This window comes from Podarcis tiliguerta (genome assembly GCF_965153285.1).
Source record: "Podarcis tiliguerta genome assembly, chromosome: 5".
NCBI lineage: Eukaryota > Metazoa > Chordata > Lepidosauria > Squamata > Lacertidae > Podarcis > Podarcis tiliguerta.
In genome coordinates this window covers 35,370,260-35,392,661 of record NC_139538.1, presented here as the reverse complement: position 1 = coordinate 35,392,661, position 22,402 = coordinate 35,370,260, and the positions used below count along the sequence as shown (strand labels likewise).

Below are 22,402 nucleotides of genomic sequence, written 5' to 3'. Positions count from 1 at the left end.
TACCTGCAGTTGGTGGGGCCAGAGCCACCACTTCTCTCTTTTCTCCTTTGCCCAACAGGCTGCTAGGAGAGAGGCAGATCACTCTTGCCAGGGGTCTGAACTGATAGCTTACAGAGACCTTTTAAAATTAGGCTAGGAGTTGCACGCAACCCTATAGCCACAGTTTGTCTATCCCGATACAATCATACCTCGGGTTAAAGTACCTTCGGGTTGAGCATTTTCAGGGTGCGCTCTGCGGCGACCCAGAAGTAATGGAACGCGTCACTTCCGGGGTTTGCCGCTCGCGCATGCGCAGACGCTCAAAATGACGTCACACGCATGCGCAGACGCAGCGAATCGCAACCTGCACACACGCAGATTGCGTTCGCTTCAGGATGTGAATGGAGCTCCGGAACGGATCCCGTTCGCATCCAGAGATACCACTGTAATAGCATTTCAAGCAGCTCCTCACTGCTACTGCCTTTGCACTCCCTCCACCCACTCCCCAAGTTCTTTGTGGAGTGAACAAAGTATATCACATCAAGAACTGCAACAGAGCAGTGTGAATACTTCTGAGAAATGTAAAGAATGTAATAAAGCACACTTACTGCTGGTGCTCCTGAGGGGAATCCATCTTTGTCTAAAAAAAGAGAAATTTGAAAATTTAACCAACAGAAACATTGAAAGATTTTAAGGCATTTTACAATAGGAGTAACAATGCTAAATGAAAAGTATTGGGGTCTTTCTATAGGAGAGATTGAAATGTGAGTTAAGAACTCTATTCTTCTTTCATGCTCTCAGTAGAATAGGTTCACTTTTTTAAAAACCGAGCTTTCTAGATAAATGTGGATATAATCAGTGCCTAAAACATTTAGAGCCAGTTTTATTTTATATTAAACAAAACCTCTACATAAACAGAAATTCAATACCAAAACTGTTACATCAAAATTAAGGATAACTTGGAAAAGCAAAGTTTTATACGTGTAGGTAAACCCAAACTTGTTGACCCTTAACTAATGTGAATTCAAACCCCAAATTAAGGGAAGCCAAATCTTCATTTCATTTTGGTATTATACGCTTTGTTGTTGTTTTTCAGTTTACATGTTCACATTTGATGTTAGTCCGCAGTACTTTTGTGAGCCTATGTTAAATCTGTATGATATCAAATTCATTAGTAATGTGAGAATATTCCAACTATTCTGAAAATATGTCCTCATCAAATACAGAGAATACCTGAAAGTATCAAGTAGCATATGGGTTGTATCCAACTCAACACACTCAGAGCAGAGTGAAATCCGTAAACTTGACTAACTGCACTGATTTTTATGGGTTAACTTTGAGAATGACTTAGGGTTGTATCCAACTACGTCTGCCTGAAAGCTTAGTTAATGAGCTTTAGAATTTCAAGACCCTTCCCTCTCAATTTTGTACAAGGACTCACTACAATTCCCATCCTATTATTAATGACAACATATCATTTATACACAATGATTCCTGCAAGTTTTTTACAGCCCTTCTTCTAAACCTCCATCCTTTGGGAATCAATTTTGTGGAACTCAGTTTAACTTTCTACAAAACTCAAAAAACGTAAGAATACAAAGATAGGGATTGTCAGGGAACTGCCATCAGTGCCGGAGGGAGAGAGCAAGATCCAGAAGGATTCCAGAGAGCGTCCCGGGATTGGGAGAGGCAGCCCATCTTCTGGGGAAGAGAATCAGCGTAGCATCAGTGGAGAAGGGGGGCAGATGGGGGAAGGGGCGAGGCGGTCCCATGACTCCTTGCCGGGGACCAGCGAGGAGAGTAGGAGTCCTCCGCTGCCTACGCCCTCCTTGCGCAGAAGGCTTTTGCGCAGAGAGAGTAGGAGAAGACTAGGCGTCGAAGAGCTTCTTTGCTGCAAGAAGTTTAAGAAACGCCCACTGACGGATTCTGCCAGCGATTGAGACAGCCACGGGTGAGTGGCTGTCCGGACAGAAAAGGTTCACTCAGGCAACCCAGCCAGGTGTTTGCACCGGCTTACGCATGAGCAACCCCTAGAACCACTACAGGGATCATAGACTCAAAAATGTTTAAGAAAATGAATGGATTATTACTTATCCTTTCACGATCAAGTACTTCAAATAAACTTCTTCTAACTATTTAAACTAAAGGGGCAGTAATGGATCTTATCCATCATTAGAATATTGGCCCACTGAAAGCTGGTGCCCCACACTGCCATTTCTCCAAAGCACTATACATTGAAGAGTTGCACTGCAGACTGCTTCCTCATTTTAGAAGCAAATTCTTTAACGCTTCTCAAGAACAATCTGAGGCTACCCCTGAATTTTCCAACAGTATTCTAAAGATTACCTGTAGCAGAAAAACTCAAATATTTCTGTCTTGCTGTGTCTTTAGAATCATAGAACTTCAGCACATCAAGGACAGCCTGAGGATTCTTCTTCTGTTCTAGCTTGGTGATATTTGACGTCTGTAGCAGCCGAGCCCACTGCTCTGGCATTCCCTAGGGAAAGAAAACAAAATTACATCTAAAGTATAACATCCACAAGTTTAAATAATTCAAATGGACACAGGACAAAATCACTATTTCAAGATCCTACAGAGAATACAATGAAACAAGTCAGCATAATCAAAATTTCATAAAGAGGTCCAGTTTGTTGTTATAATGAGGAACAGTATTTTGCAATATAACATCTATTTTAAGTTAAATTTACCCCATTACATTATTTCAGTTTTCCACAGCTTTCCTATTGGTGCAACAGGAGAAATATGTATTGAGAATGTTTTTCAGTGATGAAATACACTGGTGACAACAGTGCTTAAAAAGAAAATATTCTATTTCTTATCAACCATAAGTTAGTACACACTGAACAGAGAGAAGCTTGGCATACTTACAGTGAACTCTCCTGTAACTGCATCAAAGCCAACATGAATGGTATGTTCAAAGTCTGATGGGGGAGAGATTTCAGGCCTTTCTTTTTCCTTTTTCCTACTCCCTACAAGAACAACAGACAAATCAGCCTAGGAAAACAGCTGTAAAACATCTCTTTTAAAATTTAGTAAACCTAGCCAGCAAATATTCTTTAAACATAACTATTAGGTGCACAAATATGCCCCATGATTGTAGTAACCAGGATGTCTTGAAACAGACATGTAACAAATTTCAGCTAAATCATGTAGAAGGAAACTCAAACACCCATCCTGGCACCCACTAAGCCCTCCAACCTCTCTCAATTTTTTATTTTAATTGAGGGCATTTGGTTGTTTGCAGGAGGGGGCTGCCTGCTTTTTGGGGTCTGCATTTCTTGCTTGGTAGGGTGAAGGCATTTTGCCTAGATTTTCCTGCATCTTTGTGTTTGCAATTCAAACTGGAAAGTGACCATTTGAAACTAGTTTCTGCATGTTGGCTCTATAACATTGTACTTGTGTGAGCTAAGTACATTTGCAACCTATATTTTTCGCCTCAAGTCTAAGCTTACAATTAGGTGGGCAGTTAAAAACTATAACGAAGATTAAGATGTAAGCATTTTCATTTCCCCCGGCCATTTTCTCCAAAACATTTGCCTAATTTTCTCAAATCCTCCAAACTTTCAAAACATTAAAGCTGCACAAGTCTGTAACACAGCTCTACTAATTTTAGTCAAAAGTGGGCTTAGTGAAATTTACAGGACAATCCTAACCATGTCTACTCAGAGGTAAGTCCTGTTAAATTCAACAGGGCTTGCTCCTAGGCGAGTGGGATTAGGATTGCAGCTGTCAGTGACAGTAGGAAATTCTGCGCTAGATGGGCCTATAGCCTGACTTCAGGTATTAAATTTGTTTTAACAAAGATGAATCCAGGGAGGATTGCCTCCAGCCAACTAGACAAGAGTGTTGTAATTCTACAGGCTGCTTCTCTTCCCATTCCCTCATAAAAAGGAGGGTGATTCTCCATTTCATAGGCAGTCTGTTTCTCTCTGCCTCCTAGAGAAGGGAGAGGAAGAGAAAACATAGCTCCAATGTGCTGCCTCCAGGTAGACCTCTGTCACAGGACTCACCGCACCGAGGGCCTTCTGGCGGTTCCCTCACTGCGAGAAGCCAAGTTACAGGGAACCAGGCAGAGGGCCTTCTCGGTAGTGGCGCCCTCCCTGTGGAACGCCCTCCCACCAGATGTCAAAGAGAACAACAACTACCAGACTTTTAGAAGACATCTGAAGGCAGCCCTGTTTAGGGAAGCTTTTAATGTTTGATGTATCACAGTATTTTAATATTCTTTTGGAAGCCGCCCAGAGTGGCTGGGGAAACCCAGCCAGATGGGCGGGGTATAAATAATAAATTATTATTATTATTATTATTATTATTATTATTATTATTATTATATATTATTTGGATCTACCCTGGCTAGAATGGCCTGCTTTTGGCCAATCTTTTCCTAGCAGGAAGAGGGACAGAGAGAAAACCTGCATGTACTCAACCGGATTATTTTCCCCACTGCTAGGGAGAGGGACCGACAGAAAGAGAACACAAACTCAAGGAGTCCAGAAGCATTTGCCCAGCTGCGTAACAGTGAAGCTGGTTGCTACTTTTTTTGCGTGCCAGTGCAATCACTGAAATGAGATCCATGTTGCACTGTTCTGTAAGTCTTGTGTTTCCTAGCTAAAAGTATGCATATGGCACAATGGAGTTGCAAAGGGAAGAATGTCTTGAACCCACACAATGCGGCATCTTACCTTTTTCAGTGCCAGAGAAAATAGAGATGATTTTGTTCCTAGGCTTTTTCTCTTCTGGAACAGAGGGCAGGGGTTTCAAGCTATGATTAGCAGATAATGGATCTTTCCCTCCTGAACTGAAGATAGTGCTGCTCATCCGAACAGGTGGAGCTGGTGGCTTATCTTCGAGTTCTCCGTTGTCAGACATGATACTTAATGGCTAGTCAATGCACTGCAATTAAATAAAACACAGAGTCAGTAAAGATAGAAAAAGCATGTTACACCTTGTTTACTCTTCTTGAATTCCAAGTCTTGCACACATTGTTAATATTCTCTATAGGGGAAAGAGATCTTATTAGAAATGCGCAACAGATTCAAAGGAATCCTGAACAGAAGCATGGTGTTTCAGACAGATTCAGGCAAGTAGTATCTTCCTGAGGCATCTTAAACCAAACCAGGGACCTCTGAAGGAATCTGGGGCATCTTGGAAATTCATACATTGAAAAAAGTACTGCAGATAGTACACCTGCAAAAAGTGAAACATTTGTACCCAAGTTTGCACGAAAGAAAAATACTTGGGCAGAGCAGGATAGGGGTGGGGGAGAGATCTCTGTGACTAACAGTTCTAGTCTCTAATCAATGATACTGTACTTATTCTATCAGTGTTCTCCAGTCACAGCGTTTTGGGGGTGGGACACTGAAACAAGACATCACCTTAATCTTTTACCAATTCTGCTAGCTTGCTGCTTGTTTGGAAAATGCTGACTGTTCAAGTCCTTCTGCCTCTTTCACATGCCCTCACATCTACTACTGTCAAATCCGTTTTGCGCTTAAATTTCTATGCCTTTTGCTGCCAACTGAGCAAAGCATATGCCTGAAGCTGGTTTTCTTCCCTTTCATCTTCACTCACCAGCCCTTCCACCTACACTTCTGAAATTTTAACATTATTTTCCTGGTGGCACCTTAATATAGAATGCCATTTTCATACTGACGTCACTGCCCACAAAACAACCATATGTCAGGAGTGCTCTGATGGTGTTTCCTGCTTGGCAGGGGGTTGGACTCGATGGCCCTTGTGGTCTCTTCCAACTCTATGATTCTATGATTCTATGAAAACCACAGAAAGAGAAGAAAATGCCTTTGAGTTCTTCCAGCACCACAAAAGGATCAACTTTAAAGACGCATCGCACAACACACATACATTGAACAGAATCTAGATTTTATTCTGTATGTTGTAACCTCCCAAAGAGATTATTGACACGATACAAAATTTGGGTACCACATTTTTTGGCAATAGAGGTATTTCTCACTGCAGCACTTCATACCTCCAATCCTCCCATAATTCTGCAAAACAGCAGTGAGTAGAAACACACAACTTTGATCATTCTACAGAAAAAGGTAATAAGGCAGTAGACTCTGTGAAGCAAACAGAACTGAAAAGAGCCTAGGAAATGGCTTGCAGTTAAGTCTCTTTCTATTTGCTTGATGGTGGTTTTCCAGTGCTTTGTTTTGGGTGGATGTAACATGACCCCTCCAACAAGGAAAGGTGCTATGTCACTCAATTAACATAGCCCATGAAATCTTCTTATTCTTTTGTTTGTTTTTTAAAAACTATCTTGCTAAATGAATATCAGGCTGGATGCAAAATAAATGTGTATATATGCTTGTTTCAAACAGGTAATTTGAAAGCTGTTTCCAGCATTTGGGTCACTATTCTAAAATGTTTGTTTCAAATACAGAATCTCCCTTGCTGTCGTGGGGCTCATTATTTCATTAAACTGCCTAATGGAAGTCACAGGTGCACAAATAATTACTACTCATCAAACAAGACTATTTTGATTAGAAAGGTGACTTAATTCCTGCAACCAAATAGTTACCAGGCAAGTTCAAATCAATGTGAATGAAATTCAGGACTCTGAAACCCCCCTGCCATCAATAACAATAGATGCCAACAACTGGCATATTTCTGCTCCTCCACTCTTCCTGTTACACTCCTGGAAAATAAGCTATTGGTCTGGCTTGTTGAATCATGCGACTTAGGTTTGCAATTTCTTTCCTCCAAACTACAAACTTTAAACCAAAGACCAAACATTGGCTTCTGTTCTGGTTTGTCTAGAGAAAAACCAACCATGAGCCTGAATCCGGATGACATTTCTCAGCAGCACAACAGAAATGGGGATTAAGCTAATTGCCTATTATTCTGCTGTGTGCATCAGCATTTTGCTCACTCACATTAAACCACAGCTTATTTTAACTATGGTTTAATGTGAAGCATGAACCAGGCCATTGGATTAAAGGAGTGTTTCTATGTAAATGAAGAACTAATTTGATCATTTCTCAAATGTGGGTAGTTACATTCTACCTAGTAAACAGAGGCAATTCATCTTCATTGAATGAAAAACACTTGCTGTAGTATGCCAGTAACCATAAGAATTTTAGTTTATTCTATTCTATTCTGCACTGGTTTAAATCCATTAATCAATCCACCTTGCTTGCAACTCCTGCTTCATCCCTCCCGACTATAGGCCCTATTTATAGTTTTGCCCAAGTCCTTCTAGTTAACCACACAGTTCTGCTACCCTGCTCTTTGGACTGACCCACATGCAGCTTTAACTCCAATCTATTCTCACTTCTTTCCACAGAAGCTGAACTATAAACCATTTAGTTCACTGATCATTCCATCCCACCACACCACCTAATGCCGTATATGCCAGAAGCTTCACTGTCATAAACATATCAGATTTTGTTTATTTGCTGTCTACAGGAGTCGGGACAGATTTAAGCGCCTTAAAATGTCCACAAATAAGAAATGCCATGACTAAAATACATTTAAATTCTGTGTTCAACTTAGCTTTTGTTAAGAGTGCAACTGAAGTGCAATCTAGGCATGCCTACTCTGAAGTCAGTCCCACTGAGCTCAATGGGAGTTTATAACAGGACTGCAGCCTCAGTTTTCCTGTTAACAAAGGAGCAGCTTGTCCCTCCAGGCTACACACCTTTTAGTAATTCCATTCTACTCCTCCCATCTCAACCAGCAAAGAGCCAAGATGAAAGGTTACTTGATATGACGTTCTTCTGAGCTACTTAAAAGGCACTCTGGCTTACAGCAGGAAAGGTATTTCTTTGTTACTGGCACTGGTGAGGATTTACTGAATGATGATACTTGCTTAGCATTATCTTTCTTTCTATTTTAATGCAAACTCATAACAGTTTTTTAGCAAGTAATGTACAACTTAGGAGCTCCTTTGGTTCCTTTTCTCTCAAGTGTCTCTCCAGTAGATTTAATTTGATGCAGCTTACAACTGCCCTGTTGAATTGTTACCTACACGAAAACCAGAAAGTTAGAGCGGTAACTGATTACAAATAAATATTAACTGATTAATTGTAATGAATTCTTGTAAAAGCAAGAAGCATATTTTCTTCCATTTCTGGAAGAAATGTGTGAGTAGCAAAGCAGGAATCTTAAAAAAAATTAAAACATTAATTACCTCTTATTTTAAAGGAAAGGGAGAATACTTTTTAAGATGTTTGCCACCTGCAGCTTTTATAAGTATTTCTGTTAAAAATAAAAAGGTACTACAGTCGTACCTTGGAAGTCGAACGGAATCCGTTCCGGAAGTCCGTTCAACTTCCAAAACATTCAAAAAACAAAGCACGGCTTCTGATTGGCTGCAGGAGCTCTCCTGCAGCCAATCAGAAGCTGTGGAAGTCCCGTCCGATGTTCGGCTTCCAAAACAATGTTCAAAAACTGGAACAGTCACTTCCGGGTTTCGATTGTTCAGGAGCCAAAACGTTCGAGAACTAGGCTGCTCAACTTCCAAGGTACGACTGTATTTGGTTACTTGACAGCATTTCTCTAGTTGTTGTTTTTTTCAACTAACCAATTAACTGATTAAACATTGCAGCCCTACAGGAAGTACAGATAACCTATATAGATTTTAATGACTTACTGTTTGAAAACATCATTCTAAAGTTTAGAGTAAGCAACATCAGAGGTATATTTGCCCGGTTTTGTGCAGGAACAAACAGCCACCCACCACAATATGCTTTAATTTACCCCAAGGACTACCAGTTTATTCAGTCTGGCGAGCCTGATCTCGTACCAAGATCCTCCCTCAGTCATATTATTGCTGCTTCAAGGCATCCTCACCAGGGATGGTCCAGCCCTCACTTCACAAAGGAATCTGGCAGGTAATCCTCTCAGTACAAAGCAAGGGGATGCTCCAGAGGCCTCTTGGTTGTAGAAACCTGAGGGTGGTCCATCTCAGGCTATGTTGGGATAATGGGGTAGGAGAGCTTGGGGGGGGGGGAATCACATCTGGCAACCAATGCGCCCCTTTGGTTTCAGATAGTACATGGATAGAGGAGTCCAAAAAGCCCAGGACACAAATTTTCGTGGCCCTCTTGCAGTTATGGTGGCTCAATTACCAGAAGTAATTCTGGAAGTGTATACTCGATTCTGTCCAAACTAAGCCCCACGCTTTTTTTACTGGTGTATCCATGTACTATTTGAAACCAAAGGGAGTACACTGATTGCCAGTTGTGAAGTATATTGGCATTATTTTCAGCTCTCCTACCCCACTAGGAGAAGTACCAGCTAGCTGCAAGATACGCCAATACTGCCTGGTCAGTAGGCCTCCTGAAGCTTTTCAGGGACAGGTGATTTTCCTGGCCAAAGGGAAAGGTGTGCTTGCCTGCTGTAGCACATGCACACAGTACTAACAGGGAGGAAGGAACACAATGAGGACCTTCTTCAAATCAGCAAGTAGAGACAATATATCAGGGATTTCTCCAAATCAGTTGTGGCTCAGCTGGCACTAGAGAAATAGTTTCTGCTTTTATCCAACAATGAGAGACATTTAAAAGAGATTCTGAACTTGACCATGCTGACCAAAACACAGGGCAAAATCAAACAAGGCTCCCAGATTCTGTATATGTTTTGATGGAATAATTGTTACTCCATTGACCTCAACCTTCTCCCTTAAGGATACAAGGAGATCTCCAGTTTGTCTGGATTCAAATTTAATCTGTTCAGAATTGTGCAACTACCCATAGCTTCCAGACATGTTTTGTGCTGAAGAGTCACACTATAAACTGGGGGTTATAGTAACAGCAGCAGTCCTGTAATTTACAAGTAATTATCCAGTGACCAGAGCAAACAGACATTGAAACAAAGTGCACTAAATGTTTAACAGAAACAGAGTCTCTCACATACTTCATACCCAATATGGCACTGTATTTCTGACTCGGCTTTGCGCCTGCAGTGAAATAGCAAATGATAGTTAACATTCATCAGAAAAGCAAGTGGTAATTTGTAGAGAAGGAAAGGGAGCATTTGAGCCCATGGAACCCTCTAAAACCAACCATGTCAACCTAGAATTATACTTCCATTCCAACTTCATTTTTTGAGAACCCATTTACAATGAACCTAGACAAGGCAGAAACTTGGCCTGCTTTGAACAAAGTTATCAGACAGTCTTGTTAAACTTGAGATATTGACTCAGCAAAGCATGTGCAAATTTGTAGTGACATAACCAGAGGCTAAAAAGAATAATCCAGGATTAATTAAAGCAATCTTCACGCCTGGGAAATTAGATGAACAAACTGTGTAGAGCAGGGGTAGGCAACCTAAGGCCCATGGGCTGGATGCGGCCCAATCACCTTCTCAATCTGGCCTGCAGACAGTCCAGGAATCAGCGTGTTTTTACATAAGTAGAATGTGTCCTTTTATTTAAAATGCATCTCTGGGTTATTTGTGGGGCCTGCCTGATGTTTTTACATGATTAATGTGTGCTTTTATTTAAATTGCATCTCTGGGTTATTTGTGGGGCATAGGAATTCGTTCATTCCCCACCCCCACCCCAAAATATAGTCTGGCCGACCACATGGTCTAAGGGACAGTGGACCAACCCGCAGCTGAAAAAGGTTGCTGACCCCTGATACGGTAACTTACACGGAAGCCAAGTTTACATTTAAGGCAGATTCTCATTTAGCTTCCAGCACTTCCAATACACATACCTGAGATCAATAAAGATTTGGGCCTTGTCAAGTATAAAATATACAGGCATTCTTTTCACCACATTCCTTTAAAAACATACACATAAAGGGAAAATATCCAACTACACAGAGTCAAAGGAGAATCTGAACTATGATTCAGGGGCGGGAGGAAGCAACAACAAAAAGAGGATTGCTCCTCCTAGTCAATATTATTGTATAAATGTACAAAAACATTTATTTAAAATCCCCTTTGGCATTACTGTAATACACCTCAAGAAGAACATTCAGGCCATAATTGTTCAAATAAACAAAACTGCAATTAGATCAAGTCAACAAACATTAAGGATCTGGTGGAACAAAACTCCCCTAACCGCCCACCTAAAGGACAGCAGCAAGTAGCTGTTCTGTATGGCCGTTTACCTTATGAAGAAAACTGGCAGGCTATTTCAGGAACTCTAGTTTTCAACTTCTCTGTTAGTCATTGCTCGAGTATCTATTAGTCACTGCTTAAGTGATTATTCATAGGCAAGCTCTTATTTCAGACGGAAACAGAATGGTCCCAAGTTCCATAAAAATACAGAACAGGGATGCTCTCACTAGGAACACAGTGAAGACGCATGTGAATCCAAGTTAGAGAATTATTCTATGTGCATCTCTGCTCCAAAAACAAGTTCAGAGAACTCAACAACATTAACCATATCCCAGATATATTCCAGGGTTCCAACTAAATTCTGTCTGGAGAAAACCAGATTTCATGAAGTACCAAAAATCTTAATAAAGTTGTTGGCATCTGTCAGTCTCGAGAGACAATGGAGAAGTGCACCTTTGCAGTCAAAACAGCAAAGTAATCCTAACTCAAATGGGTTCTTCCCTCTTCAATAATTATGCACAGAGCAAGGAAAATGACAAGAAAACCTGAACCAAAAGCATTAAATGCTGAAGTATATGGCCTATGAGAACTGGCCGGTATAATGGCCTATGAGAGTCTGCCCAGTTCTCATAGGCCAGCTTACCCCCTTCTCCTCCATTTTAGAAGTTTCTATAGAGGTGAGCACACATGTGACCAATTCCAGCTACACGTGTCTTTCAGTTTCTCCACTGAACTCTATGGGCTATGTCTCTGGGAATATTTTATAATAGCCTCTCAGTCTCAACCAGAAAGTGAGTGATCTACAATGAGATGGCACTTTCCACTTTTTTCATATCTGTGTGTCTTCTCCTTTCCTTGCCACTACTCCATTCAATTTCCCCTTCTATCCAGTTACCATTTCAGCCCCCCTCAGTCTCACAAGATTTCATGGCATTAAGTTCTTATGTGACTGTTTTGAGTCCCACCACCCACCACCTTTTATACTCCCCCTACAGCTTTTGAGAACGTGAAAACCTTGGGGTGACGCTGAATCTACTGATTCCCTCTCTCATGCATGGGTTTTGGCTACTTAAATATGGGAACAAGAACACTTAATGTGGTCCAGTATTAAAAAGAATTATGTTTCTTAAATTAATGGACTTTTAAAGTGCAAGCAGATCTCCCCTAAGGAAGTTTGTGCAGCTGCTACATTAAGAGTACATTATTTACCTCTTTCACTTGAAGCTGTATGGAGAGCTAACTCCTTACTTTTCAGCAAGGACAGTTAAGTAATCTCTATCCATCCTCCGCTTTCACTGTCTAATGGTGCACTGGGAGAAATAGCAACTTCTGCTTCCTGGTTGTCTACACTCTGGTTTCTTTAAAAAAGCCTTTAAAAAGCCCTGCATGAAACAAGCCAAACTAACAAAGTGTTTCCCTTTCAGCTGCTAGGTTTGAGGTATGAAGGTATGTGGTCCACCAGTCTCCTTTTATTAAAACGGGAGCCTTAGAGCATTTGTCTTGACTTTTGACAAATTGGAACCCTTGCTTTATGAATGCACTACTCAAGATGTCCTTTACTAAGCTTGTTCATGGTGTAAGAGGAAATCCTCTTTTGTACTTTATAGTCATGTTAAAAACAGGAAGTGAATTACTGCAAGCCATTTCAAAAGCAAAATAGAGCTGAATTTTTGCACAAAGCATGGCAGCACTGATTAGGCATACAGACACCAACAACATCTCACAATTATATAATAATAATAATAATAATAATAATAATAATAATTTATTTATACCCCGTCCATCTGACTGGGTTTCCCCAGTCACTCTGGGCGGCTTCCAACAGAATATTAAAATACAATAGTCTATTAAACATTAAAAGTTTCCCTAAACAGGGCTGCCTTCAGATGTCTTCTAAAAGTCTGGTAGTTTTTCTCTTTGACATGTGGTGGGAGGGCGTTCCACAGGGTGAGTGCCACTACCAAGAAGGCCCTCTGACTGGTTCCCTGTAACTTGGCTTCTCGCAGCGAGGGAACCGCCAGAAGGCCCTCGGCACTGGACCTCAGAGTCCGGGCAGAATAATGGGGGTGGAGACGCTCCTTCAAGTATACAGGACCAAGGCCGTTTAGGGCTTTAAAGGTCAGCACCAACACTTTGAATTATGCTCGGAAACGTACTGGGAGCCAATGTAGGTCTTTCAAGACCGGTGTTATGTGGTCACGGCGGCCGCTCCCAGTCACCAGTCTAGCTGCCGCATTCTGGATTAGTTGTAGTTTCTGGGTCACCTTTAAAGGTAGCCCCACATGGAGCGCATTGCAGTAGTCCAAGTGAGAGATAACTAGAGCATGCACCACTCTGGTGAGACAGTCTGCGGGCAGGTAGGGTCTCAGCCAGCATACCAGATGGAGCTGATAAACAGCTGACCTGGACACAGAATTGACCTGTGCCTCCATGGACAGCTGTGAGTCCAAAATGACTCCCAGGCTGTGCACCTGGTCCTTCAGGGGGACAGTTACCCCATTCAGGACCAGGGAGTCCTCCACATCTGCCCGCCTCCTGTCCCCCAAAAAGAGTGCTTCTGTCTTGTCAGGATTCAACCTCAACCTGTTAGTCGCCATCCATTCTCCATCCGCCTCCAGGCACTCACACAGGATCTTTATTGCCTTCACTGGTTCTGATTTGAAAGAGACGTAGAGCTGAGTATCACCCGCATACTGATGAACACACAGCCCAAACCCCCCGATGACCTCTCCTAGTGGCTGCATGTAGATGTTGAAAAGCATGGGGGAGAAGACAGAACCCTGAAGCACCCCACAAATTCATGGATATCAATGACGCGTACTATTGAATAGGCATACATAGGTTTGTCAGAGACTGTAACACTCCAACAGAGGACTTCCAGCAAATATATATTTTCCACCAAAAGGTAAACAAATACCAAATCATAGATTTCAACAGTCTAGAAATGGGGGGGGGGGGGGGTTTACCACAGACTCATGTAATAAACACACATTCGCAATCAGGCATTGCGACTCATACTCCCTGTTGAAGAACAGCAATGTTTAGGTCAGCAATAGAGCATCCTGGGAGCAAAATGTTCTCCCACTGATAACTGCCATGATATAATCATAAACTAATGATCTGTCAGATTTGTGTCCTCTTACTCTTTTCTGTAGATAATGACTTGTTTCTCATGTATTGATAGTAATAAGAATTATTGGCAGGTACTATCACTTGCTATTTACATTTTTTTCTCCATGACCCATATGTACACATACAGTGGTACCACAGGTTAAGAACTTAATTTGTTCCAGAGGTCGGTTCTTAACCTGAGGTGCGTTTTCGCTAATGGGGCCTCCTGCTGCCATTGCGCCACTGCCGCGTGATTTCCGTTCTTATCCTGGGGCAAAGTTCTTAACCTGGAGCAACCACTTTCTGGTTAGTGGAGTTTGTAACCCAAAGCATCTGTAACCCAAGGTACCACTGTATATACATACCCCTGCAAACAATATATCATAAAGGTTTGTGATATAATAAGCTTGTTAGTTCATAAGGTGCTAAGAGGTTTTGCAGCAAAAAATCTTAACTATCTCTAGGCAATTTTGAGACATGTTACTTCAGGAAACTTAAGTCTGGTTTCTTCTAGATGCATTGAAGGTATTCTGTCAACGATAATGTTACACGCACATGTAAAAGATCAAAAAATGTAAAATGTGAATGTGACAAAAATGTGACTGCAAATACACACATATCATGTAGCAGATACATCAAGAAGCAGTAATAAGACAATACACACAATAGGGAGCTTCAATCAATAGCAAGTCATGGTTTACTTGTGTGTAATATATGAAGTAGCATATTTTCATTAGTATATACTTCAGGAAAATTACAAGCAAGTCAAATAATCACAAGAAAGTGTTGCTGTCAATTTTCAAGGCACACAGTCCCATCCTCACCCGAGAAGATCCCTCCATGAAACCCCCTTTGAATGTAGAGAACAGGCAACTCCCATTTTGCATGTGTTCAAGGCATGTGCAACCACTGACATACATGCCATTTTCAGCCCTGTAAGGGGGTGGAATGGGACAGGTTAATGAGCACTCTGCTGACATACACTATGAGCCGGAACACAACCCCTGAGCAAATGGGGAGTTGCCTGTATGTTTCTTTTGCTTTACATAGTGGATAAAGCAAGACCAGCTGAGGGGGGGAAGCATCCCCTATATGTTCTCTTTAGGACCACCACAACTGTTCAACAGAAGCCAGAACAAATTACAGTAGATAGAACAGCACTTCCATTTCGTATCCCAAAACATCCCAACTTAGGTGCCTCAAGATGGAATATAAAAGGTGTTAGCATATTACACACAGAGCACTATTTCCAGCTTGCAGAATAGTTCCTATGATTCCGGCAGGAGTCAATTTTAACACAATTATCTTTACTATTGACTCAACGTAATGTCCAAGCTTCTGTGACAAGATTTATCATAGCAACTCTTTATTTGGCATATTTTGGGTTGTATCCACTGGCACATCCTCCCTTTCCCCTGTATGCCCCCAAAATCTGTTCTGGAGCGTCCCCAACCCTAGAGAAGAGGAAAAAGCTCTGTTCTGTGGACCAAAGTCCATTGAGTCAGTCCTTTGTTGTTTGAATACAACCCTTTGTTGTTGCTGTTATTAAACACATGAAGTTGATGCAAGTATGCAAAGCCAACAGAAACCAGTCATCTTGCAAAATACACCATCCACTATTATTCAAGCAATTGTAACTTAAACCTCTTCAGTATTTTAAGTAATAGATAAAAAGGAATTTTAAGCACACCTCCAAAATCATATCACAATCAAGTGCCTTAACAGAATTCTACCAATGTTTCCAAGTAGTAAATGAATCATCTGGAGATTATTTAACTTATGATCTATGCTTATTTTATGCCCTTCTAAGTCTTTCATCTTTATAAAATTACTGCTTAACTCTAGAGATTTAACTGCAGATATTTTGTTGCTCATGTCTGAAAGGCACTATATTTAGAAGGCTTAAGATAAATATGAGCTAGTTACAATGGCTCCAGACACTAGATAATTAGTACTTAACCTGTATACAGTAACATAAGACTGATGTTTTGATATACAACTAGAAAGGGAAACATTATTATTACACAGTAAGAAGCAACCCAAGATGGCAATGAAAAAGAAAGGTAACTTCTCCCCCACGCTACAACTACCAAAAGGCCATGATATTTTTATGGAAATACTTAGACAAAGCTCTCAGTCATCAGTAGCAAGGGGAAAATTACTTCTACAGTACTTGTCCAAGGCCCCTGAGATGGAGCAGTATACAAATATATTATCAAAGTAGCTCTGAATGCCATTTCTGCTACTGCTACTGCATCCTGCAATACAGTGGTACCTCAGGTTGCATACGCTTCAGGTTACATACACTTCAGGTTACAGACTCCACTAACCAGAAACAGTGCTTCAGGTTAAGAACTTTGCTTCAGGATGAGAACAAAAATCGTGTTCCGGCGACGCGGCGAGCCCCATTAACTAAAGTGGTGCTTCAGGTTAAGAACAGTTTCAGGTTAAGAACGGACCTCCGGAACGAATTATGTACTTAACCCGAGGTACGACTGTATATGCTACTAATCAGCAGGTAAAATGACACAAACATCATGCCAACATTCAGAAGTGCTTCAGAATGATGTTACCAGAGTGAAACCTAGGGCCAGTCTGATAAATTTTGCTGCCTGAGGTGAAGGACAATATGGAACCTACCCCTCCCCCACATCCCATATACAGTGGACCCTCAGGTTACATACCTCTCTGGATACGTAATCTTTGGGTTGCAAAAGCGGCAAACCCGGAAATATTTTTCCAGGTTTCGCCGCTCATGCATGCGCAGAAGTGCTCTATCACACCGCGCACATGCGCAGAAGCAGCGCCTCTGGTTACGGATTTTTTGGGGTACACACGGACCCCCGGAACGAATTAAATCCATATCCAGAGGGTCCACTGTACTGGACTGGTAGCTGAATCTTACTTCAGCACTGGTGACAGGTCAGCATTCTCCACCACAATGAGAGCAGCAGGCTAGCTTAGTGGGTGCAGAGCATGCCAGGTGACACTCACAGCTCTGTTCTCCTGCACTGCACTGCTACTAACCACCCACCCCAGCAACTGTCACCGAAGAAGGCTGCTTCACGCTGTCTAATGGTAGGAGTGGCTGTGATGAAGCAACAGAATTGTGTAAAAGAGAGAAAAGCGGGGGAATGCTGTGAGAGGTGCACTTTAGCAGTGGCTGGATGGTACCAGGCTGATGCTTCTTTAAAACACACACACACCCTACTACTTCCATAGCAGAATGGCATTAACATAGATTTTTACAGTATAAAAATAAAGCACAGAGATGTTGATACAGAAGCAAAAGAGTTAAATGTTAAAAAGTGGATGTAAGGGAAGAAATTGTCTATGCTTCCTGCTTAATAGTAGCTATTTCAGGAGGGTGTCTATTGCAGGCGGTTGTGAAATAATTTTCCTGGTTTCAGGTTTCTTCTTGCCTGTGGCTTCCTCTGAAGCATACAGTAGCAGTCATTCTTGAAGTAGCACTTGTGACTAAATCAGCTACTGATGATTAAACTATTGTGCCCTATTTAATTTCACATAATAGGTTGCCATGTCAGTCAACTGATTGGTCAAATATTGTCAACTGATCACCTGCTATCTGTTGTGGTCAAGTACTGTCAAATATTCCAAGACTGTCACAAAGTAGAGGGCAGCTTGTTATTCTTAAAAAATAGTAAGTATGCTGTCATTTGTTAACAAGGGAAGGAGTGAAGACAGCTTTAGCCCCAGCCCTGCAGCAGTGGGGAAAACCCAGTAATGCGGCAGAGCATCTCCCTCTAGATACCTGCTATAACTATAGGCATCTCTATAATAGAACACAAGCATGCATCAGTTGTAGAGGTCCCTGCCTAGGCAGTAGATAGTCTTACTAGGACCAAAGGTACCCAGGTTGAATTCCTTCCTTAGCTATGAGGCTTACTAGGTGAAATGAAGCAGGTCACATACACTCATTCCAACCTACCTCAGAACTGATTTCAAAGATCAAATGGGTGAAGGGCAAGAAGAGGGAAATGTTACTACACTGAGCACCTAGAATTGGGCGATGAAAGGACCCATTTAAAATGTAATAAAACTAAGAATGAGAGTCAGTGTGGTGCAATGGTTAGAATGTTCGACTAGGGCCTGGGAGATTAGGGTTCAAATCCAAACTCAGCTCTGAAGCTCTCTGGCTGACTTTTAGCATGTCTCTGTCTCTCAGGCTAATCTACCTCACGACACTGTTGTGAGGATAAAATGAAGAGGGAGAGAATCATGTATGCCATCTTGAGTTCCTTGGAGGAAAGGTAGGATATAAATGTATAAATGTCATAAACAAATACTTTATTATTTGACCAGTCAGTTAACCAAATACCTTTTGATAAGTCAAATACCCATTACTAGGAAACAATCACTTAAAATAAGAATCTCCCAGGTATTTCATGGACTATGATCCAGCTGTGTCAAGGCTATATGTTAATGTTACTCCAGATTCTTGATAATTATGTTATGATTTGTTCTTAAATGTTGATAGAAAATGGTTAAAAATAACAGCTTTGTTTTAAACTTGATTGTACGTTGCCTGGAAACAATCCAGCATTGTTTCTGATTAAATAATAAATATAGTAACATCAACATTACATGGCAATGCCACACCAAGTCACCTAATCTCACTGAGATATAGCGGCAGTTCAGATTAATTATTTTAAAATTGTTTTACCAATTTACTTCATCATGTCTCCCAATCACGAATTACAGACATGCAATTAAACTTCCAAAGAATTCGAGTTACTTCCATCCCTAATTTACTAGCAAGAAATTAAGGCAATTAGACACTGGTGCATATCTTGTTCAACAAGATACCGTATTTTTCGTCCTATAGGCCGCACCGGCCCATAGGACGCACCTCGTTTTTGGGGGGGATCAATAAAAAAAAAATATTTCCCCCTCAGCCACGGCTGCAGCCCCAAGCCTTGCGCACACCTGCCCGAAGCACGGGGAGCCCTCCGGAGGGCGCCCCATGCTTCGGGCTGCAGGCTGCTGCCCGCAAGCCTTGTGAGCCCACGGGAACTCCCGTCGGGCTTGCAAGGCTTGCGGATAGCTTCCTGAAGCCTGGAGAGCTAGAGGCATCGGTGCGCACCGACCCCTCTCACTCTCCAGGCTTCAGCGAAAGCCTGCATTCACCCCATAGGACGCACACACATTTCCCCTTCATTTTTGGAGGGGGAAAAGTGCGTCCTATGGGGCGAAAAATACGGTACTTAACCAGTACAACAAAATAAACCATTATCACAATAATTCAGGGGGTGGGAGAGAAGAGGTCGGTCTTCAGCAGACAATCCAGTCTCAAAGATTAGAAACCAGTGTCATAAAGAATCAATGCACGATAACCAACCAATCTTTTTCACAGCATCAACACAGCAATTATAAAATAAGCAGGTATGGTGCCATAGACCACAGAAGATATGAAAACAAATTCAGTATGGAAATGATTGCAAGCAAGCAACAGTAGGTAATCCTGTAAAGGTTATAGAGGAGAGTATGCCATCTACCTGTTCTATTCATACATTTTGGGCAATTATCTAACTGTTGCAGTCTGTTTGCACAACAGACTTGTGATTGCACAAAGTGGATTTTGTTTTTCCTTCCTTCCCTCTACCTCTTCATGCCACCAGATCTGCCCTAGAGAGTTGAGGGCTCTCTGGAATAGATGGCGGGGCATGGGCAGAGGGAAGGAGACCTTGCTTGCACTAGCACACATTGGATATCTTGCTTTCTGTGCAGGAGAGCTTACCCAGTTTAACCCATATGAAACATTATGTTAAGTGAAGCAATGTGATGATTTCTTGGAGTTCTCCATCCTGCTTACTAAAGGAAGTAGCCTCTTTCCCTATGACTACGGCATGGTCTAATAATATTCACAAGAGCATTTTACAGCAGGGATATGAAAGAGTCCCTTATTTTACTATCCCCTCACTTCACTCAAAACTTAAGAGCAGCACAGCACATTTTGCCTGCAAAAAGAAAAATGTGATTCACTTTCTGTTCCTATATACATCAGACACCTAATCATTAAAGCTTTCAACACAAAAATGGGTCTCAGGCGACAGTATTTTGCTCTATTCATAAACCAATTCCATCTCCAGAATTTAGATCTAGGCCTGACAAGTGCATGAAACACAGCCAACACTGTGAATGCCTTGTTCTGAGTTCCTTAAAAGGAAGAGCAGTCGGATATGTACTTATTTTATCAGGGGTATTATTTTCTTACATAAAATAGCAAGTAAATACTAGTACCTCTTTTAAGATCATATCACCATTAAAAAGCAAACAAGCAAATAAAATAAAGGTGACATAAAATAGAGTAAACACATTAATACAAAACAGATAATGTAATAAATATCCAATACAGCCTGCAAGCAAGAAAAAGGCCAAGGAAGAGGACTAAAACACGGATAATGGGAAACAAACTGGATGATGGTGTATCTAATGATCTTCTTTAAAAATATATATTATCCATAGAGTAAAGATTTTCAAGCTGTGTAATAGGAAATTCTGAAGTCCTCAGAGAAAATAAGTGATGGTGGACAAGTTTTGCTGAAAGAACACTTAACTATGGCTATAGGTCTCTCATCACAATACATAGGCACTGAGGTGTATTCTAGAGCATGACAATAAGACAGACTAATCAGTGCTCTCCCACCACCAGTGATGATGCACCTTACAGCATGCCACCGACTCCTCTGTAATGGGACTGAGAAAGCATGAGTAATCAGGGATAATCTCTCTCTACTACTCCTGCTGGACATCTCAGAAAGGTTGGACCATATCAGAAAGATGAGAACTGACCTACAGTGTTCCACAAGGCTCAGTATTAGCCCCAGATAATGCTGAACATCTCTATGAAGCTGCAGAAAGAAACCATCCAGAGCTTTTGAGTTAGATGCCATCAGTATGCCAAAGACATATTTAACTACCCGTAGTCATGTGTCTAGAAAGAGGCTTCTTAAGTCCTGAGCTAGTTAGTGTCTAGCAGTTGTGAGTAAATGAAACAATCAAACTGAAACTGAATCTAGACAAGGTAAAAATGATGCTACAGAGTAATTGCAATGCACAAGGGAGTTGTTATACCTATTTTAGAGGTAGTGGCATTCACCCCATTGCAACAGCTTAAGAGCCTGGGGGTGCTTTTGTCCCAATAAGAATGTACTGGCAATGGCCAGGAGTGACTTTCTTCAGCCACACTTGTTGAACTGGCTCCATTCTTTTCCAAAGCTGTGAGGTCAAGTCCTATTGATCTATGCTTTTGTAGATTCAAAGATTGGCGAGAAGCCAACTGAGTCGAAGACTCAAAGGGTATAGCTGGCTCAGAATGCCACAGTTCACCTCCTAATGTGTAAGGAGGGATGAACATGTACAATTAACTGTTTTAGCAACAGCACAGCTGCCTGTGAATTTCTGGGCCAATCCCAGTGCTCATCTTTGAATCACAACACAATTTTGGTTACAGATAGGTAGCCGTGTTGGTCTGCCATAGTTGAAACAAAATAAAAAAATTCCTTCCAGTAGCACCTTAAAGACCAACTAAGTTTGTTACTGGTGTGAGCCTTCATGTGCATGGTATCTGAAGAAGTGTGCATGCACATGAAAGCTCATACCAATGACAAACTTGGTTGGTCTCTAAGGTGCTACTGGAAAGGTTTTTTTATTTTTTTTCAAACACAATTTTGATCTATGGGTCGCGGGTTGCCGACCCCTGATCTAGAGCTCACGTGGAATAAGCACATGGAGAAGAGCTTCAGACAATAACCACAGGTTCTGGGCCAGTTCATGTGGGAAAATACAGTCCTGGAGGTAGTGGGGTCATGAGCACATATGGCTTTACAGGTCAAAACTAGCACTTTGAATTGAGCCTGGAAATTATCTGGCAGTCAGTGAGTCATGCAAGAACTGGTGATATATGTTTAGACTTTAGAAACTCTCTAACCCTGTATGGAGCCCTACACACCTGCATATTGCAGAAAGCAAGATCAGCAGCAGCTAGAAACAAGGTTTCCTCTACAGTTACCTCAAAACTCTTGAATAATTTCCTGAGGGAGGTCATGAACTGTCTCTCTCGAGGGAATTCTGGAGGGATCACAATGCTCATCTATTTCCATGGCTTTCAGCAGCCAGGATGGATATGGCCAAAGTATGCAGGCTGTACTAGTAGGCTGTTGAATTTAACTGAATCTGAGTTATAAATATATATATATTTCAAATGCAACAAACCTTATGCAAACCCCTTTTGTGCTTAGGA

At 41.5% G+C, this 22,402-nt stretch overlaps 1 protein-coding gene across 2 annotated transcripts in view; it reads right to left on the bottom strand.

Moving 5' to 3' along the window:
* Nucleotides 1-22,402, bottom strand: part of PAK2 (p21 (RAC1) activated kinase 2) — a 41,000-nt gene that overhangs the window by 14,403 nt on the left and 4,195 nt on the right. For both annotated transcript variants that reach the window (XM_083443312.1, XM_083443313.1), the window contains exons 2-5: nt 4,683-4,893; nt 2,869-2,969; nt 2,326-2,476; nt 588-619 (exon numbers count right to left, since the gene is read on the bottom strand). In XM_083443312.1, the coding sequence (XP_083299438.1) occupies nt 588-619; nt 2,326-2,476; nt 2,869-2,969; nt 4,683-4,869 (471 nt within the window). In that variant the 5' untranslated portion in view covers nt 4,870-4,893. The remainder of the gene's footprint in view (nt 1-587; nt 620-2,325; nt 2,477-2,868; nt 2,970-4,682; nt 4,894-22,402) is intronic.